At 40.6% G+C, this 20946-nt stretch overlaps 1 protein-coding gene across 1 annotated transcript in view; it reads right to left on the reverse strand.

Annotated features, from left to right (window-relative positions):
* The window catches only part of pno1 (partner of NOB1 homolog), an 87263-nt gene that overhangs the window by 48547 nt on the left and 17770 nt on the right, over window positions 1–20946 (reverse strand). Inside the window, exon 3 of the mRNA XM_028820607.2 lies at window positions 12813–12896. Coding sequence (XP_028676440.1) covers window positions 12813–12896 — 84 coding nt within the window. The remainder of the gene's footprint in view (window positions 1–12812; window positions 12897–20946) is intronic.

Consider the following 20946-nt stretch of genomic DNA (forward strand, 5'->3'; position numbering starts at 1 on the left):
TTGTGCAAGTGTTTATTTGATCTTTGGAATTCAGGCTTCACACATTACATAGTTTGTCTACATTTTGTCATTTATTACTAAAATATGAAAAACATTTGTTTTAACGATGTGTTTACACAGATTATTGTAGAAACCGAACACACGTGAAATGCATATGTTCCAAATAATCTATTTCCATTCTAAAACTTCAGTACTTCACTCCCAGATAATCAAGGCATGAGCTGGGAGAACTTTGTGCCTGTTCTTCGACGGTGGGTTCAATAGTAGGCTGCTTGTCTTGATTGGCACATTTACAAGACAAAAGACGCTGACAGAGAGGTGCAAAGGGATTTAAGGTGGGCTGGATTTACGAGTTTTTGTGTAGGCTTTGGTAATTCTAGTGTTAAGCTTAATGCAACAGTGAGACCAAACCATACGTGCAGTTTTAGTCTCTGTAGTAAAATAACTTAAAGAAAAAAAGCCAAACAGATAGCAGCACCAGAAAAACACCAGAGAAAAGGAGCCAAGTCAATTCCAGGACTATATGGTACATGTTAAGAGGAATGATTCATTTGGGTGTAAACCAACGAACCAACCACAGTAAATGAATGCATTGATTGACAGTGTATGTAAATTCAATAGTTTATAAAATAAACCTTTATTCTTTGTTTCTCTGATCATTCTGACCATGCTGTAACAGACTGCTTTTGAAGAATGCTCTCTCTAAGGCATTTTGCCGAGGAGTAATTAAAAGATACAATGAATAGCTTTTCTCCTGCCTGCTAACTGATTTGTCCTGTTAGGGGATGTTTCTTTCTTTAATAAGATGTTACATTTGTACCACATTAGTGAACTATTTGTAATTTGACAACAGGCAGAGAAAAAAGAAAATCTACATACTGAAACCAATGAAGTTGTTGACAAGGCATGACTGTGTTTGGCATCAGGGTTTGTGGCAAACACTCGGGAAGTATAGAATAACCAAGAAGCATTTACAATTGTTATAAGACCCATACAGTAAATCTCTAAGCATATTCAGGGTAGATAGTGAATTAACCTCCTTAACATTGCATTTTATTAAAAAAAAAAAAAAAAAAAACCCATGTAAAAAGTGTTGCATTTTTTTTTCAGCATGAAAATTACATTTCTATTAAATCTCAAAAGTATAATGACACACAATAATAATGAAAAAATATGAAATGAACAATAATAAAAATTATAACAGTAATAATACTACTACTAAAGGTGCCAAAACAGTATATAATCTCAAAATGAGTCCTTTGTGTGGTAAATCTTAAAGCATGGTGAAAGACACAATCCAACATCACTGTTGGGACAATAGCAGCACGTTTCTTTTCGGATTTTCTTTCCTGATGTATCAGTTTTTGAACAGCACACTGCACAGGTACAAGTTGGATTCTGTTTGAGGTATATAAGCAATAAAATGTCTACCACTAAAATGCTCTGGATTGATCCTCGCTGTGCTGTGTCAACAGTGTCTCTTTAGTGGTAGTGTGGACAATGGATATGCAATAGTGATATGTTCTACAAGCTGGCATGTAAATGTGCATGACATAGTTTCACCAGCTTTTTGTTTGTATAGGATGAACGCATTCCAAATGCACAGTTCCACAAGATCATAGAGGCTTTGTGAAGTGGCTGTGAAGGGAGAGCCTCAAAGCTGAGATCAAGACCTAGAATGCGATTTGCAGCACCAATTCAGTAAACAAAAACAGCAAAGAAACCGGTACATTTACATCACCACACCAGGAGGTTCACTTGCTTGCCTACAGCTGGGCAGCGTTGAACACACCTGCTGCACCAAACAGTACACTTAACATCCCGGTTGTGCCACTTGCCAGTGCAACACGCAACATCCCTGCTGTGCCAATCTGACAACTCCCACTCCCACTCCCAAACCCAAACCCTGCTGATGTGCCCTCAACACCCACTGTATGACCAAAGTGGGAGAGAAGACCACTCAGCTGTTTTGACGAGTCTGAGCACTGTTGGAAGTGGCCGTCGGAAACAGTGACATTAAAAATCTTTTTATAGTATTTGTTTAGTTGCCTCTGCCTAATGGGATAGAAAGTGAATTCTTGATCAGCGCGATCTATGCTAAGGTTCTGTAACCGGCTTTTTGCCTTTTGCTTGTAGCTGCACTTTGTACTGTGCGAAGAAGACAAACTTCATTCTTGTCATTCCATTTCAGTGCTAGCACTTTACCCTTTTGCCAAACTGCTAGTGCACCTCAGTGTAATTTAGCTCTGCCAAAGTCTTCAGGCATACCACGACGTTTGGACGCTCTGGTCCATATGCATCAGTCTTTCTTTGCAGAAAAATGTCAAGTACCCCCTGATGAAGCAGGTTATGACCCAGCAGAGCATCTATCACAGCACTGATGACATAGCAATGGCGTACTGATTGTATTTCAGGTCAAACATTTTCAATTTCTTTGTACACAGAACTGAATTCCAAATGTATCTTATTTTAGATTCACAAAGCTCATGCAACTTTATGCCAAATCTTGGCTCTTTTTTACACGTTATACTGTATCCATGACAGTTTACCCTAATAAGCCATGAGACTTTCATCGATGCTGACTTCACCGTCTGGAATGTAAACGCTCCAAAACTGCTACAACTGGCTGATATATCTCAAAATTTTTTTTTCAGTTTGGGTGCTGGATGGGTATTCTCGAAGTCTTCATTGTTGGTACAGTGCAGATATTTCATAATTAATGAAAACCTACACTTAGACGTAATGTCTCCAAAGAACGGCAGCACTGACAGCCTGAGTGATTCTTAATTTGTTAAAGAATTTAACAAATTAAATTCTTTCACCAGGATAGATTTACCTGACTTATATAAAATCATTTCTCAACTGAGACCCTCCACCTGCATCCTTGACCCAATACCAACAAGTTTTTTCAAAAAAGTATCGGCGTGCTAATTAATAGTGTTCTTGACATAGTAAAGTCGTCATTAGATACGGGGGTCTTCCCAGATGGTCTTAAGACTGATGTAGTTAAACCCTACTCAAGAAAAATAATCTCGACTCCTCTGCTTTTGAAAATTTGAGACCTATTTCTAACCTGCCTTTCTTAAGTAAAATTCTAGAGAAGACAGTCATTATGCATCTAAATGACCACCTCAATAAACATGCTATTCTTGATAAGTTTCAGTCGGGTTTTAGAACAAATCACAGTACAGAAACTGTGCTCGTTAAAGTAGTAAATGACTTGCGGGTAAATGCAGGCAAAGGCCATTTATCTGTTCTCATCCTCTTAGATCCGAGTGCCGCATTTGATACTATTGATCACAATATTCTTAGAAATCGCCTTAGTCAGTGGGTGGGCCTCTCTGGCAGTGTCTTAAATTGGTTTGAATCCTACCTGGCAGGTAGAAAATTCTTTGTTAGTTGTGGTAATTATACTTCAAAGACGCATGATATTTTAAATGGTGTTCGACAAGGCTCTATCCTGGGTCCGCTATTCTTTTCGATTTACATGCTTCCGTTAGGTCACATTATCTTGGGGCATAGCGTGAGCTACCACAGCTATGCTGATGACACGTAGCTATATTTATCAATAGCACCTGATGACCCCAACTCTGTTGATTCACTAACACAATGTTTTACTTGTGTTTCTGAATGAATGAGTAGTAATTTTCTCAAACTAAATAAAGAGAAAACTGAAATTTTAGCAATTGGCAATAATGGATATAATGAGGTTATTAGAAATAAACTTGATGCATTAGGATTAAAAGTCAAGACGGAGGTAAAGAATTTAGGGGTAACTGTTGACTGTGACCTGAATTTTAAATCGCATATTAATCAGATCACTAGGACAGCATTTTTTCACTTAAGAAATATAGCAAAAGGTAGACCTCTTATATCATTGAAAGATGCCAAGAAATTAGTTCACACTTTTGTTTTCAGTCGACTAGATTACTATAACGCACTCCTCTCAGGACTACCCAAAAAACACATAAATCGATTGCAACTAGTGCAGAATGCAGCTGCTAGAATCCTAACTTGGAAAAGAAAATCCGAGCACATTTCTCCAGTTTTGATGTTACTACACTGGTTACCTGTGTCATTCAGAATTGACTTTAAAATACTGCCTATGGTTTACAAAGCCTTAAATAATCTCGCTCCATCTTATATATCGGAATGTCTGACACCTTATATTCCAAATCATAACCTTAGATCTTCAAATGAGTGTCTGCTTAGAATTCCAAGAGCTAAACTTAAAAAGTGGTGAGGCAGCCTTCTGCTGTTATGCACCTAAAATCTGGAATAGCCTGCCAATAGGAATTCGCCAGGCTGATATGGCGGAGCACTTTAAAAAACTGCTAAAAACACATTATTTTAACATGGCTTTCTCATAACTTCATTTTAATTTAATCCTGATGCTCTGCATATTCAATTAATTATCGTTACTATTCATGGTGGCTCCAAAACCTGTACTAACCACTACTCTCTCTTCTGTTCTTTTTCTGGTTTTCTGTGGTGGTGACCTGCACCACCGCCACCTAATCAAAGCACCCTACATTGATGGATTAAAGGCCAGAAGTCCATGTGACGTCATCATCAAGTCCTTCCATGAAAACCCTGAATACAATGAGGACTGATCATTTATGTTAGGTAGAATGCCTAGAGGGGGCTGGGCGGTCTCATGGCTTGGAACCCCTGCAGATTTTATTTTTTCTCCAGCCATCTGGAGTTTTTTTTGTTTTTTCTGTCCTCCCTGGCCATCGGACCTTACTTTTATTCTATGTTAATTAGTGTTCTCTTATTTTTCTTACTTTGTCTTTTTTCTCTGTCTAAATCATGTAAAGCAATTTGAGCCACATTATTTGCATGAAAATGTGCTATATAAATAAGTGTTGTTGTTGTTGGTTCTAACGCTTACGCATCTGTACAGTCACCAAAGTGACACTTGGGACTAACGCTTTTAGCACGATTTTCGCAGCCCAAGTAAGGCTCGGGTCTAACGCTAAGGAGGCTACCGGAGTGGTTTTATGAAATATTTCAAATCTTTCCAATGATGGACAGTCATCCATGACTATTTGTACTACATATCAGAGCTCTGCTTACAAAGGCAGGAAATAAATTGCTTGTGTGACAGCACATGCAAGTACAGTGGTATTTAGTGGTTTACGGAGACCTGGCTTAAACCTGACAACATCTTAATGCTGGATGGATTTCATTTTATTCAATAAAACAAGAGATCCAGTACAATGACAGGAGGGGGACTGGTCATGTATGTAAATAAGGAATGGTGTTTAAAAAAAATTACAGCTTGTTATTCAAACATTAAAAATTCCAGTTGTTGGAATTCTTACATGTTATAGCCCAGGAAGATAAGTCACATCATCCTTATAAATGTTTATATTTCTCCCTCCACAAACATTTAACTTGGCAATGGAAATGACTCACTCTGTCACCAACACTATAATGACGACTACTCATTCTGACCTTGCAGATGTATTATGTGGCGCCTTCAATCATGTGACTTTGGAAGGAACGATGATAAATTTTCATCAGCTGTGTCTTGTTCCACTCGAGGAAACAAGTGGGATCTGCTCTAATATGTTAAAGATGCCTTTCAGTGACAGACTGGGAAATGATCTGCGAGTCATATGGGGAGGATATTGAGGGACACAGCCAATGTACCACTACTACATTAACTATTATGTTAATGCTGTGGTACTCTCAAAGGCAGTGTGTTGCTTTCCAAACAAGCCCTGGATTACTAAGGAGCTAAAAGGTCTCATGAATGAGAGAGAGAGCATTCAAAATCGGTGACAGTAAGGCTCTGAAGGACGCAAAGCAAATGCTAAAGAAAAAACAAAGTGATGGATATGAAACTCACTTATATTAACAATAAGGATGTCTGGAAATGAATGTGCATAATTACTGGACTCAAGCAATGCAAGGCTCAGGTGCCAGAAAGGTATGTGGACAAAGTCAATGCCCTGAAGAAATTGTTTTAATAGATTTTCCCAACACTACCACCTTCTAACAAATGAAGAGTCTTGTCACATATTTCCCCATTACATCAACAAATCCTATCACATCAACCGAAATGGTTAGCTACAAGTCCATCTCCGACCATAACATATGGCTGTCCATAACTGATGACCAGGTAAGGAGACAATTGATGAAGCTACACAAAGGAAAAGTTGTAGGACCAGATGAAGTTGGTCCTCAAGTTCTTAAGGCTTATGCTGATAAATTTTGTGGTATTCTCTGTTACCTGTTCAGTCTGTCCCTAAGGCTCCAGGCCACTGACGTGAAAGACATCCTGCAATGTTACTATTCCAAAGAAAGCAGACGCCTGTTCATCTAATGACTATAGACCAGTGGCACTTATGTTCCACATCGTGAAGACTTTAGAGAGGCTGGTTCTGAAGTATTGGAGACCACTTGTGGTAGACCACCTGGACCCACTTCAGCTTGCCTATCGAACAAAGAATGGAGTGGAAGATGCAATTATCCATCTACTGTACTCTACAAGGCTTATTTTCACAGGAAAAAAGCTTACAGCACTGTGAGTATTTTACCAGTGCCATTTGTTCCATCCAGCCATCCCTGCCAAGGGGTAATATAAATACACAGCTGGGTGGCAGAATGCAGAATGTGAGACTCAAGGACTGTTTCTTTGACTCACATTTGAGCAACACTAGATCACAACAAGGAACAGTCCTGTCTCCTCTTCTCTTCACTCTGTACACCTCTGAACTAATTTAACACCAGTTCATGTCACTTGCAGAAATTGTCAGATGATTCTACACTTTTGAGGTATACTGATAAGGGGGATGAGACAGAGTACAAGAATTATGTGGAGAAAGAACACAGATTTTCGGTTCAGAGTATTGTCTACAACTTTACATCAGCAAAACCAAGAAACCAATTGTTGACTTTCACTGCACCAAAGAGACCCTGTGTCTGGTCACTATTCATGGAGTGGATGCAGAGGTGCTGCACATTGGGGGTTCACATTAATGACAGGTCGTACTGGTCTGATAGCACACAGAAAACTATATATGAAAGGGCACAGCAAGCTCTTTGGTCAAAGCAAGTAGTGACAACTTTCACAACTCTGTGATGGCCACTGCACTTTCTATGCTGTGTTCTGCTGAGATGGTAACATTTCAAGAGAGACCCACTAAATCAACAAGCTAATTAAAAGTGCAGGCTCAATTATGGGACATACTTTGTACCACTGAAGGTAGTAGCAAAAGAGAAAACAAAACTGAGTGCCATTATTAACAATGCTGAACATCTCTTAACACTGAATACTTCCAGCCAACAAACTATTCAGCAGAAGCGAGTCAAGAAATGCTACTGCGGCTCTATATACCAACAGCAATATGCCTGCATGATACCTCACTGTGACTGCCAAGTTAGACATTTTTCTTTTTTGTTTTCTTCCTTTATAGTCATTCTGGTGTTTAAATTCTATTTTGTGTGTGCGCATGCATTTACCTATCTATTTAAAGAGCTTCTGAAAAAGCTAAAGATTCACACGGACAAATAAAGTTCCATCTTTATGCACAAAATCAGATTCTCATCACAGTTTTGACTCTACTGAGAACAACACATTTGCTGAAGGACTTTTTAAGTACTGCTCATTATAACTCTGAAGTGTTGCAGCGTGCAGTTTTACAGCGCAAGCATCATGGGGTCAATTAAAATACTGGTGTCTGTCTCAATTTCGATTATCTGCAAGATATTTTAATGTACTGATGAGTAATTTTACACTGTACTGCACCGTTTGGAAGTTTCAAGTGAAGCTTCGATGGAATGTCACCATCATGCTGCTCGTGTTGAGAGAACATTAGCAGAAAGAGAAAGAAAAAAAGAAAAAAAAAAAAAAAGCTTCTTCAGATTGTGACTTGACCAAGGTATAATCCCTCCTGCTGCAACCCCCCAAACCCCCCGTTGAAAGGGTGGACAAGACAGTGCAATATTTTTTCTTATCCCATTTTCAGCATTTTGGAGGTTGGAGTGTGAGAAGAAACAAGACTTGAAAAAAAAAAAAAAAATTTGATTGATGCAGGTAGGATTATACCTTGAACACGTCTCATATGTTCACAACTCAAGTGTCAGAGAAAAACTGGTTTAAGCAAGTGTGTGACTACCACTGGGGAAAGTTTAACATTATGAAAGGAATTGGAGCAGTGGATTGCACCTGTTACTTTATAAGGAATTTCTCAAAAAGAACATGCCGACAGACAGAAACATGTTAAGGGGAAGTTTCACCCCAACATTAGACAGTCTGTCTTCAGAAAGATAACCACTTGACCACCTGGAATAAATTATCAAATAGTGTACCAGTGTTTCTCAAACTGTGTGCCGCGGCACTTGCAGATGTGCCGCGGGAGTTTCTACAAATATTTGAAATTTATACAGGTTTTCAGAACGCTACACATGCAGCGTTACACAGGTCTGCCTACTATTAAATTTTTATCCTACGTTGCGATGACATCCCCACTTGCAACGACCAGTAATAGTAGCCCGCACTCTCCCCTTTTCTCTGCCCTGCTAAATCGGAACGCTACATTTTGACGGAAAGGGGTGTTAGCTATTCAGGTTATGGAATTTTCCACTATACATATATTATTATAATGACTAAAATGTAGGCCGCCCTAGCAGACGCACAGCAGTTTTTGAATTGGTAACGATAATAATAAGCGATGTGTTTCATTTAAATTTTTTAGGTGTATGCTAATAATAACAAATTATCAATAAGCGTTATTCATTGTTATCCATGGAGAAATACGTTAGCAAGAATGAAACTGCGAAAGCGTTAAAAAAAAAAAGCAAGGAACCAAACGAAGGTACAAAGAAGATTACATCGGATATGGTTTCATATCTTCGGGACCTGAAGATGCTCCATTGCCATTCTGTCTGATCTGCAATTCAGCTCTGTCGAATGAGGCGCTTGTTCCAAGCAAATTGAAGAGACACTTGGAAACAAAACATCCAGCTGTAAAAGCGCAACCGAAGGAATACTTCGAAAACATCAAGGCTCAACAAAATAAACAAGCTAAGAAACTTACGAACTAACTAAAGCTGCCAGAAAAGGGATCGATTGCAAGTTATAAGGTTGCTCAGTTATTAGCAAAACGCAAGAAAGCGCATACAGAGGCTGAATCAGTCATTGCACCAGCTTTAGCAATAGTTGTTGAAACTATCCTTGGACCCGATGCCGCCGAAAAAGTTAAGAAAGTTCCTTTGTCAAATGATACTATCTCGCGCAGAATTGAAGACTTATCGTCAGATTTACAAGATCAAATCTGCGAACACTTTGACGCGCCGGACGATGAAGTGTCTCTGTTGTGGTCTCTTCAAGTTGATGAATTCACTGACGTTAGCGGCAAAGCCCAGCTGCTAGCTTTTATTCGGTTCATAAAGGATGAAAAATGTGTCAACGAATTCTTATTTTGCAAAGACTTACAAACTACGACCAAAGGCGAAGATATTTTCAATGTGGTGAACGAAAACATTTTGCTCTTCAAACTACAGTGGAAAAACTGTGCCAGCGTTTGCACCGATGGCTGTCCTTCCATGCAGGGAAATAGAAAGGGATTCGTCACTCTTGTGCGTCAAGAAAATCCAAATGTATTAGTTGTTCACTGCATGATCCACAGAGAAGCTCTTGCCTTCAAATCTTTGCCGAAAGATTTGATGTCTGTTCTGGATCAAGTGATTACAGTTCATCAAATCTCGACCGCTTGCATCCCGACTTTTCTCTCAGCTCTGTGAAGCAATGGATTCAGACTACAAATGCCTCCTGTATCACACCAACGTTCGTTGGCTCTCCAGGGGAAAAGTGTTAAAGCGTGTCGTCCAACTCAAGGCTGAGCTGATTTCATTCTTGGAGGCTGAAAAAAAAGACTTTGGATTTTCTATTCATGACGAGATCTGGTGGGTTAAGGTGACATTTCTCTCTGATTTATTTGACAAATTAAATTCACTGAATTTAAGTCTTCAAGGACTATCGGAAAACATCATCACTGCATCCTCAAAACTGAAGTCATTTGGTGAAAAATTGTCGTTGTGGCAAAGTAAGATCTCGAAAGGAGTCTTCGACTGCTTTCCTACTTACAATGAATGTGCTTCAAATAAAGAAATCACCCCTGAAATTCTGTACACTTTGACACACCTGCAGTCAGCATTGCAGCATTACTTCCCAACAGTTGGAAGTAATGAATATGGATGGGTCAGCTATCCATTTGGAAACAATGAAGCTACAAATCTTACAACTGAAGAAGAAGAGCAGCTCATTGATTTAAAAAACGATGCAGTTCTTAAGTCAAGTTTTGCCGAGAAAAGCCTGGATGTGTTTTGGATTTCAATCAACAAGTTATATCCTGCAATCAGTTTAAAAGCAATCAAAATAATTCTTCCATTTGCATCTTCATGGTTTTGTGAGTTTGGATTTTCAGCACTGACTGAAATCAAGTCTAAGAAAAGAGAGAGACTTCTTACAATAGACGCTGAAATGCGAGTTTGTTTGCCGACTTTGGAGCCTCGATTAGATCGCATTTGCTCTCAAAAACAGGCACATCCTTCACATTGAATGTAATACTTAAAAACAGGTAAAATAATTTTTCATTTTATTATAAAACAACTGTTGTTCTTCCTGGTGTGCCGCGAAATTTTTTTAGTTTTTTTACTGTGCCAACAGACAAAAAAGTTTGAGAAACACTGGTTTATAGACATTAGGCCATTGGGGACTTTCCAATCTGGACTCAATGTTATTTGGGAAATATTAAGTGGAAAAGATGTTGGTAAGACTTGTTAGACTGAATCACTTGCTCTCATCAAAATTGTTCTAAAATGTAATACAACTGTGAGAATACTCTGACACGGTAGGTTAAAATTCATCTGAAATAAAAACCTGCATCCTTACTTTCCTATGTTGCTACTTTAATAAAATTACATCATATTTCTTTAAATCTGAAATGGCCATACACCAAAATCTGGTCGGCTGCCAGAAAACTAAGCCATTTAATCCCAATAAAGTCCTGAAACATGCCATGTCAATGAGCAACGTCAGGATGGACTCTACCCATTTGCAACTTATATGGGAAAATAGATTTTCACTGATAACACTAGAACAGTTGTGGGTTGAACATCGTTGCCATGTAGATTAATTCCACTGGTCAATAAGCATTTTGATACAGGGATTCTTTCACCTGTACTTTAACAAATTTCACTTGCTGACTCCAAATCTGAAAACCGTTTTCGTCCAGCACGTCCCATTTTTTAGTTATGATGTTCCAGGCCTTGGATAGCTAGGGTGACTGGACAGTAAAGGTGATGCATTTCAGCATTTAAGAAATAAGTTTGGTCTCAAGAAAAGTGAAGCCAAAATTAAGGAAGGTGTTTTTGTTGGCCCGGAAATACGTGAACTGATGCTTGACAATGAGTTAAAAAGGAAACTGAAGCCAACTGAATCAGCACCCTCATTCGTGCAGGTTGTCCAGAATTTTCTTGACAGTCACAGAGCAGAGAATTATACTGAGCTTGTGGAGAATATGCTGAAAGTATATTAGCTTACGGGAGCCAGAATGTCACTGAAGATGCATTTTTTACATTCTCATCTCGACTTTTTTCCACCAAATCTAAGCAATGTCAGAGATTAGCATGGGGAAAGATTTCATCAAGATATAAAGGTGATGGAAAACTGATATCGGGAAAAATTCACTCCGTGCATGATGGGTGACTACTGTTGCAAAGACAGACGGATGTGCAGTACAAGTGCAAAAGCGAGTGCCTCCAACATTTTTGGGCACGCTGACCTCACTTTTATATTGAGGCAAATTGACATAAATATGTGTCTCTGGTATCGTCTTCTGGTTTGTTTTCAGAATAAACACATCAAAACAATTTTGGTGTGACATAGTCCAAACTCCAGATATCGTGTTGATATATTGATATTTAAAAAAATGTTAAAACGTCACTGATGTGTATTTCAAAAACCTGACGTGCTAGATTAATTCTGATTTCATATATGAAATTAGTGTAAAAAACTTAATAAAGAGATGCTCCCAGAAGCAAACAAAAAATATTTTTTTGTAGACCAGTGTTCTTGCATGGCAATGTTTTATCTATTTGTGTGTGGATCAGCTTTTCCAGTAGCATAGTATGCTATGTAGATGATGAATTCAACTTGATTCATTGGTACCCAATCTCAACTGAATCATTCTTAAATACCTATACCTCAAAATGTGGCCAGTTGGCCACTTTATTTTATATACATTTTGAGAAAAAGCTATAAGCGAGAATATCTCCAGATACTTGGAAAGGCCATATGTTAAAGAGTCTATAGAAAAATGAAAAGACTTGTGTATCAGGATGGAAGAAACTGAAATGGAACTCTAAGAAGTGACATACTGAAATGAGTACTTTTTCCAAACCAGTTTAATTCCACTCTGTAAATATAACACTTGCCAAACTTGGTGGTAACCCACCAGGATGAGCATGGTAAATTCACATTAAGTATTGAGTGACCAGAAGTACATACCTTCAAAACACATTCTCCATTATACATTCCTTTACCAAAATCAAATGAAAATTTACATGGTGTAAGTACATTTTTCTATTATACCAATCACTAATATTTTCATTAAATTAGGCTTACTTTAAAAATATCATGTTGTGAACATTCAACAGTAGTCCTTGTTAAACTGTAGTACTAGCAAATAGCAAAATGAGACTTACTGATAGATTAAAATATATCATCCACTTGACCGGTATATAAATTTCAAGAGTACTGTAATTTGCATTTTTCTTTTACTAAGGCTAATACGTACCTCAACCTGAAATCCCAAAATAAAGGCTTTCACAAAGTCTGTAGCTTTTGTCAGTGAATTTATATCCTTTGTTTCACTGCATGTCTGTTGAGAGAGAACATAAAGGCAGCAATCTTACAAATTGCTATGCTTTGTAATTTTCTACTAAACATTTCAGAATATTACTCTTGCTTCCTTATTGGTCTTCTTTTACACACACACACACACACACACACACACACACACACATACATACACAGTCATATGAAAATTTTTGGGAACCCCTCTTAATTCTTTGGATTTTTGTTTATCATTGGCTGAGCTTTCAAAGTAGCAACTTCCTTTAATATATTACATGCCTTATGGAAACAGTAGTATTTCAGTAGTGACATTAAGTTTATTGGATTAACAGAAAATATGCAATATGCATCATAACTAAATTAGACAGGTACATAAATTTGGGCACCCCAACAGGGATAATACATCAATACTTAGTTGAGCCTCGTGTTGCAAATATAAAAGCCTCCTATAGCTTTTGATGAGTGTCTGGATTCTGGATGGAGGTATTTTTGACCATTCTTCTATACAAAATCTCTCTAGTTCAGTTAAATTTGATGACTGCCAAGCATGGACACCATGCTTCAAAACATCCCATAGATTTTCGATGATATTCAAGTCAGGGGACTGTGATGGCCATTCCAGAACATTGTACTTCTCCCTCTGCATGAATGCCTTTGTAGATTTCGAAATGTGCTTTGGGTCATTGTCTTGCTGGAATATCCAACCCCTGCATAATTTCAACTTTGTGACTGATGCTTGAACATTATCCTGAAGAATTTGTTGATATTGGGTTTAATTCATCTGACCCTCGATTTTAACAAGGGCCCCAGTCCCTGAACTAGCCACACAGCTCCACAGCATGATGGGACCTCCACCAAATTTGACAGTAGGTAGCAGTCTGTGGAAGATTGTTTGTCTGTTGCTGGGGCAGGGCAATAGGAGGATCACAGCTCTGCAATGAAGCGCCAAAGAAGCAAATCATAAAAGATCGGGGTCGCGCTATAAGTCCCTGTCTTGCACCCCAAACACGAGGTTTAGTCTCAGTACTTTAGCAAAACCAGTTTTATTCCGCTTGAAACAGGAACGGCACAGTTATTTATTGTAGCGTGATCTAACACTCTGCTATACACAGACACAGCATTCAGGCAGAGTCGTGGCCAGGTCAGTGATCAAGTAATCCTGTTACAGTATCTGCATTTACAATTTACGAGCTCTTAACCTTGCATCACCCCTCGAGATCTTTTCTGTTGTGAGCTGGGGGGCTGATCGCACCCCTACAGGTTAAACACTGAAAGACTACCTTCACATTGCTCCCTTGCTGCTGGGCTTACTTGTAGCTGATCTATCGCGTGATCTGCGCGGTACTTCGCAGACTTAAAAGTCCAAAAGCACCTACCTGGCAGTTGCTGATTGTTTGTTTGTCTTTCTCTATCTCTGTCCTTCCCTGCTCCTGATGCGCACTCCTTTGAAGAGGAAGATATGTTTGCATTCTTTTAATTGTGAGACGGATTTGTCATCACTGTCTTGTCAAGGAGCACGTTTAAACTTTTGAAAAAGAGATGTTTGTTTGCAGTGTTTGAATAAAGTTCCTGTCTCTACAATCTTCTGTGTTTCTCTGCAAATCTGTGACTCGAGCATGACACTGTTTACTTTGGCGGAGAGACGCAGCATATCTGCTATTGCCCAGTACATACACGGAGATTGCACTTCGGGACGCTCTTCGGCTTGTTGTCCAGTTGGGGGAGGTCCCAAGAGAGTTTACAAACCTCATTTTTTTTTGATCGAGTGCCGCATTAATAGGAATGTTTCTTGAACGAGAATCACTGAACCATATAAAAACAGCTTTTTCGACGTTTTCAAATGCGACAGTTCACATATGTTTGCAACCCGAGATTTTTCTACTTTTTTTGCTCCGTCTTTCAAGAAAGTTGACAGCGTCGATACCAAAATTCCGAATTCACTGGCAACGTCTTTTTTCTTTTTGCCGCAATCAAGAGCTGCAAAAATGTAAAGTTTTTTTTTTCTAATATGAACCGTTATCATTTTTTCTTGTCTGCTGTTTCTATAGGAGGGTAACAATTAGTTAAATTCCAATGGATGTTTTTTAAATGTTGACGAGCAATAAGCAAAAGGTATCACTGAAAACGCTGGAAACAAAGGCAAAAAAAAAAAAAAAAAAAAAAAAAAAAAGCAGTAGGGCCTACGAGGAAAGTTCAAAGAAAGAAAAAAAAATTAGAATGTTTCTGTTTGGGGATCATTGTGCATAACTGAGCCGCAGCCACAGAACTAACTGCTCTCTGGATGATTCATTCAGGCATTTCAAGGTCTTTTGTGCACTTCGTTGTAATGAAAGTATCTGCTGAATGTACTTCGTAGTAACGAGATTTCGGTAGACTCGTGTCATATGGGGAAGCTGTCGGGACCATAAAAATACTTCGTTGTAATGAAAATTTCATTGTAAAGATATTCGTTGTAACGGAATTTTACCTGTATATTATATATATTTTGTGAGCAAGGGGGCTGATTGCACCCCTAGAGGATACTGACGCTCCTCTAAAAAAGGATGAAAGACTACCTTTATATTGCTCCCTTACTTACTCTGCTCCTGACGAGCACTCCTTTGAAGAGGAAGATATGTTTGCATTCTTTTAATTGTGAGACGGAACTGTCATCTCTGTCTTGTCATGGAGCATGTTTAAACTTTTGAAAAAGAGACAAACGTTCGTTTGCAGTGTTTAAATAAAGTTCCTGTCTCTACAACCTCCTGTGTTTCTGTGCAAATCTGTGACCCAAACGTGACAAATGGTTACCAGGAGTGGTTGCACAGATGAACTCCGAGGAGTTGTTTCACATCTCTCAAAATGTCCCACTTCCTCCCAACCTGGAAGATGATCCACCTGCTAATTCCAAGGATGTGCTGACAAAGATGGGTCTTTCCGAAGACCCAGTGTTTTTTTTTTTTTAAGCTTTTGAGCATGTGGCGACTTTGATGGGATAGGATAAATGAAACTGGGCTGTTATCACCCCTTTATCGTCTTGGGATGCCTTACTTGCCTTACGGAATGTCAACTCAAGTTGGGGAGCATGCACTGGTACAGTGCGTTGCCGCACCCACTACACAACGAAACAACTCTGGATCTTGTTTTGCAACCCCCCAGGCAGACAAACGGTCCAGGCCCACTCTCCAGAAATGACCCTCTATCTGCCGCAGCCAGGTGTTACGTGGGCGACCCCTTGGTCTGGTCCAGCCACTTGGGTCCCCAACAATGAGGATCTTACGAGCTGGATCACCCTCGGGGAAACACGGCACATAGCCAGGGTGCCGTAACTGACGCTCCCTCACAATGCAGGTAATATGCCTCATTCGGGACTCCATGAGCAACCACTCATTCGACACAAAGTCAAACCAATGGTACCCAAGGATTTTCCGGAGAGACACAGTACCAAAGGAGTCCAGTCTTCGTTTCAGGTCACTGGATAGCATCCATGTCTCGCAACCATATAGCAAGACAGGAAGCAACAGGTCTCTAAAGACTTGGACCTTCATCGTTTTGCATAGATATCGGGAGCGCCACACACCCCTTTCCAGCGACCTCATGACCCCCCTATGCTCTCCCAATCTGTCCACCGACTTCCTAGGAAAAGTCACCAGAGACATTAATGTCACTGCCCAGGTAAGTAAACCTCTCAACAAGGTCAACACTCTCTCCACAAACTGACACACTGCTGATGGCTGTGTCCAAGAGGTCATTAAAGGCCTGGATCTTGGTTTTTATATAAGACACTCACAATCCCAGACACTCAAGACTCCTCGATCAGGCTCTCGAGCGCCCCAATCAGAGCCTCCATTGACTCCGCAAAGATCACACCATCGTCAGCAAAGTTAAGATCCGTGAACCTTTCTTCAACAAGATGCCCCACAGCCGCTGGACCCCAAGACCTTGCCCAACACCCAGTCCATACAAGCATTGAACAGAGTAGGAGCAAGAACACACCCCTGATGAACCCCAGAATCAACTGGGGAAAAACGCAGAGGTCTTGCCTCCACTCTGCACAGCACTCACAGTACCAGTGTACAGGCCAGCCATGATATCCAGCAACCTTGAGGGGATCCCGTGAATCCTCAGGATGTCCCACAGGGCAGCTTGATCAACACTGAGTCGAACACTTTGTGAAAATTGAGAAAGGCTGCAAAGAAACTCTGCTGATATTCGTGTTTGCGCTCCATGAGAACCCTCAGTGCTAGGATGCGATGGTAGACTTCTTAGGCGTGAAATCAGACTGTTCCAGTCGCTGGTAGGCGAGCAAGTGATCACGGATCCTATTGACGACGAATTGGAGGATCAGCCTCAAGAACCATGGACCCAGAGATATCCAACGTCCTAGCCGGAGGATCAGCTTTGAACAACTGCTCAAAGTAGCCAGCCCAGTGGGTCACAACTGCAGTGTCATCCGTAAGGACCATTCCATCAGCCGGACTGACTGCGTCTGTCCGAGGAACAGATTCAGATGTGCGTAATGTTTCGATTCCTCTGTAAGCAGGACGTGGGTCGCTAGACCACAGATGGTGTGTCACTTGCTCACAGATTCCTCTAACAAACACCTCTTTTTCTGCCCTCAGAGCCCTCGCAGCCATTCTTCTCAGTTCCCAGCACAGAACAGAGTTGCCATTGAGCCGTGTGCTGCGACTCCTCTCAATGATATCCAGGGTGCTCTGCGAGATGAAACACCTCCTTCTGGGAACACCAGTAACACCAACTCAGCAACATTCGGGGTCTTGTCACAGAAGGTATCCCACATCACACTAGGATCAGCAGTCATACCCAAATCTGCAAGTTCCACACACAAACTGCGTGCAAACTCATTAGAAACAGCCTGGTCTTGGAGTCTGGCCAAGTCCAGGCTCAATTTCCGAGTAGGTGGTAAGCTACTGGACCTAAGCTGAATCCCAAGAGTAGCAACAACAAGTCTGTGGTCAGAATTCACAAACTGGGCACTTCTGTAGACCCTGCAGTTTTGCAAGAGCCTCCAGCGTCTTCCCACGAGGATGTGATCGATCTCCTTCACCGCACCACCAGTATTGGAGTACCAAGTCAAATGATTACGGAATGTTCCTCGCAATAAACTCTGCGATTATGATTTCTTAAAGCTGCTGGTTTTCTGTAAAACTACAAGCTTTTTGTCTAAAGGTTTTGCACTTCATGAGGTTTCTTCAGGAAGGCCTCCAGGGGATCCAGTTGTTGATGTAGTGCCTACATCTGGGGAGGCAGGAGGCCGTGGATATTTCGGCAGTGGAACTGAATGAAGATGCTTCCGGTATGATCAACCCGGCCACTTGGCGAGGGGATATCGCCTATCTCCTGCTCAATCAAAGGAAATTGGTCTGGCCGAGGTTTGTTGCTCCCATGTTCCTTATTCGTCAGATAAAAAGGATGGCTTAATGATCTTGGTGAAGTTGGGGGGCCACGAGATCTCGCATTATTGGACTCAGGAAGTGACCTTTGTATGTCAGAGGGGACTGTCTTGATGATGGGTACCTGTGTAACACTGAAACTGTAAACATATGTTGTGTGCATGGAGATGTTAAAGACTATCAGACATAGCTTCTTCCTTTAACATATAAGGGTTGTCACTTTAAAGGTTGGTCTGCCGTTTCGGACTCCTGCCCCTGGCCCTTGCTGATCGACAGGAGGAATGGCCTTTTTCCTAGACTCATGACCGAATGTCGGGCGCCATTCATTGAGCCCCCTGTCAATCTTAGCGGGGGAGAAAGAAGAACTGGTGACTGTCGGGGAAGATCTTGAGCCCCGATTAGATATTGAACCCGATCTCTCCAGCGAGACTGAGGGAGACACCCCAAATTTCTTAGAGCGGCTGGCTGGCCCATCTAAAACTTCTCAGCATGCAAATGCCTCTGAACACAAACCGAGCACTGGCGAGCAGATGGATTTTGTACGCTTGCAGTATGCCGATAGCTCATTAGCAGAGCAAGCCTGTTTAAATGCATATTCTAGTGATTCCTATTACCAAGAGCATGCAACCGGGGGCTTAAAAACCCCACACTTTCTCGAGAAAGACAGCTGCCTTTTTAGAGTGATATCAGATCATTTAGTGGGGGAATTTATTAAACAGTTAGTTGTACCTGGTGTACACAGGGACATTCTTTTGCAGTTAGCTCACTCTCACATCTTGGGTTGGCACCTGGGGGCTGATAAGACTAGAGAACGTTTATCAAAACAATTTTATTGGCTGAATATGGGGAAAGATGTGGAGCAATTCTGTACTTCGTGTCCTGATTGCCAGATCGTCTCTGCTTATTGACCTCCTCGGGCTCCCCTTTCTCCTATGCCTATTTTGGAAGTCCCCTTTCAACGGGTGGGATTAGATATTGTAGGCCCTCTACCTAAGACTAAAAATGGGTATCAATATACAGTGGTGTGAAAAACTATTTGCCCCCTTCCTGATTTCTTATTCTTTTGCATGTTTGTCACACAAAATGTTTCTGATCATCAAACACATTTAACCATTAGTCAAATATAACACAAGTAAACACAAAATGCAGTTTTTAAATGATGGTTTTTATTATTTAGGGAGAAAAAAAAAATCCAAACCTACATGGCCCTGTATGAAAAAGTAATTGCCCCCTGAACCTAATAACTGGTTGGGCCACCCTTAGCAGCAATAACTGCAATCAAGCGTTTGCGATAACTTGCAAGGAGTCTTTTACAGCGCTCTGGAGGAATTTTGGCCCACTCATCTTTGCAAAATTGTTGTAATTCAGCTTTATTTGAGGGTTTTCTAGCATGAACCGCCTTTTTAAGGTCGTGCCATAGCATCTCAATTGGATTCAGGTCAGGACTTTGACTAGGCCACTCCAAAGTCTTCATTTTGTTTTTCTTCAGCCATTCAGAGGTGGATTTGCTGGTGTGTTTTGGGTCATTGTCCTGTTGCAGCACCCAAGATCGCTTCAGCTTGAGTTGACGAACAGATGGCTGGACATTCTCCTTCAGGATTTTTTGGTAGACAGTAGAATTCATGGTTCCATCTATCACAGCAAGCCTTCCAGGTCCTGAAGCAGCAAAACAACCCCGGACCATCACACTACCACCACCATATTTTACTGTTGGTATGATGTTCTTTTTCTGAAATGCTGTGTTCCTTTTACGCCAGATGTAACGGGACATTTGCCTTCCAAAAAGTTCAACTTTTGACTCATCAGTCCACAAGGTACTTTCCCAAAAGTCTTGGCAATCATTGAGATGTTTCTTAGCAAAATTGAGACGAGCCCTAATGTTCTTTTTGCTTAACAGTGGTTTGCGTCTTGGAAATCTGCCATGCAGGCCGTTTTTGCCCAGTCTCTTTCTTATGGTGGAGTCGTGAACACTGACCTTAATTGAGGCAAGTGAGGCCTGCAGTTCTTTAGACGTTGTCCTGGGGTGTTTTGTGACCTCTCGGATGAGTCGTCTCTGCGCTCTTGGGGTAATTTTGGTCGGCCGGCCACTCCTGGGAAGGTTCACCACTGTTCCATGTTTTTGCCATTTGTGGATAATGGCTCTCACTGTGGTTCGCTGGAGTCCCAAAGCTTTAGAAATGGCTTTACAACCTTTCCCAGACTGATAGATCTCAATTACTTCTGTTCTCATTTGTTCCTGAATTTCTTTGGATCTTGGCATGATGTCTAGCTTTTGAGGTGCTTTTGGTCTACTTCTCTGTGTCAGGCAGCTCCTATTTAAGTGATTTCTTGACTGAAACAGGTGTGGCAGTAATCAGGCCTGGGGGTGGCTATGGAAATTGAACTCAGGTGTGATACACCACAGTTAGGTTATTTTTTAACAAGGGGGCAATTACTTTTTCACAAAGGGCCATGTAGGTTTGGATTTTTTTTCTCCCTAAATAATAAACACCATCATTTAAAAACTGCATTTTGTGTTTACTTTTGTTATATTTGACTAATGGTTAAATGCGTTTGATTATCAGAAACATTTTATGTGACAAACATGCAAAAGAATAAGAAATCAGGAAGGGGGCAAATAGTTTTTCACACCACTGTATGCTTGTGTTGGTTGACTATGGAACGCGATATACAGAAGTGGCT

Source organism: Erpetoichthys calabaricus, chromosome 15, assembly GCF_900747795.2.
Source record: "Erpetoichthys calabaricus chromosome 15, fErpCal1.3, whole genome shotgun sequence".
NCBI lineage: Eukaryota > Metazoa > Chordata > Cladistia > Polypteriformes > Polypteridae > Erpetoichthys > Erpetoichthys calabaricus.